The sequence below is a fragment of the Charadrius vociferus genome, unplaced genomic scaffold (assembly GCF_000708025.1).
Source record: "Charadrius vociferus isolate BGI_N301 unplaced genomic scaffold, ASM70802v2 scaffold1937, whole genome shotgun sequence".
Taxonomy (NCBI): domain Eukaryota; kingdom Metazoa; phylum Chordata; class Aves; order Charadriiformes; family Charadriidae; genus Charadrius; species Charadrius vociferus.
This window is the reverse complement of record NW_009649351.1, coordinates 1-837: the sequence shown is the minus strand read 5'-3', so window position 1 is coordinate 837 and position 837 is coordinate 1. Positions and strand designations below refer to the sequence as shown.

General features: G+C 55.8%; 1 protein-coding gene across 1 annotated transcript; it reads right to left on the bottom strand.

Annotated features, from left to right (window-relative positions):
* Positions 1-354: 354 nt before the first annotated feature.
* On the bottom strand, positions 355-834 carry APEX1 (APEX nuclease (multifunctional DNA repair enzyme) 1; the record flags this gene model as incomplete). Its single annotated transcript, XM_009889474.1, has 1 exon — positions 355-834. A coding segment is annotated over one exon (480 nt), but the record flags the coding sequence as incomplete, so codon positions are not given.
* Between the last annotated feature and the right edge of the window lie 3 nt (positions 835-837).

Below are 837 nucleotides of genomic sequence, written 5' to 3'. Positions count from 1 at the left end.
CATCACAACGTCATCAAAACCCAATTTTGGGGTCTTTTGGGAACATTTATGACCAATGAGAGGTTGATGGGACCATCACAACCCCATATCGACCACTGTAACGTCATCGTAACCCACTTTTGGGGTTCTTTGAAAGCATTTATGGCCAATGAGGGGTTGATGGGACCATCACAACCCCATATTGACCATCACGTCATCGAACCCCAATTTTGAGAACTTTTGGAGGAAATTATGGCCGAGTCGAGGTCGATGGGACCATCAGAACCCCACACCGCCCCCCGTAACCTCATCGTAACCCAATTTTGCGACCTCTGGGTGGCAATCGTGGCCGAGTCGAGGTTGGAAGGGGTCGCCCTAGAGCGCCAGGTAGAGGGTGATGGGACAGTGATCGCTTCCCAAAACCCGGGAGCGGATCTTACTGTCGCACAACGCCCCTTCCAAACGACGGGAGAGGACGAAATAATCCAACCTCCAGCCCACGTTGCGTTGGCGGGCGCCCCCCAAGTAGGTCCAGAAGGTGTACGCGTGGGGCAAAGTGGGGTAAAGATGACGGAAAGAATCCAAAAAACCGGCGGCCAAGAGAGATCCGAAACCTTCCCGTTCTTCCGCCGTGAAGCCGGCCGAGCGACGGTTGGGACCGGGATGGCGGAGATCTAATTCTTGATGGGCGACGTTGAGGTCGCCGCAAAGGGCCACCGGTTTTTGGGAATCCAAACGAGTCAGATATGCCCGGAAGGCCACGTCCCACCTCTGACGGTAGTCCAATCGGGTTAAACCTCGTCCGGCGTTGGGGACGTAAGCGGCCACCACGTAGATGGCGGGGAACTCGGCCGTCAC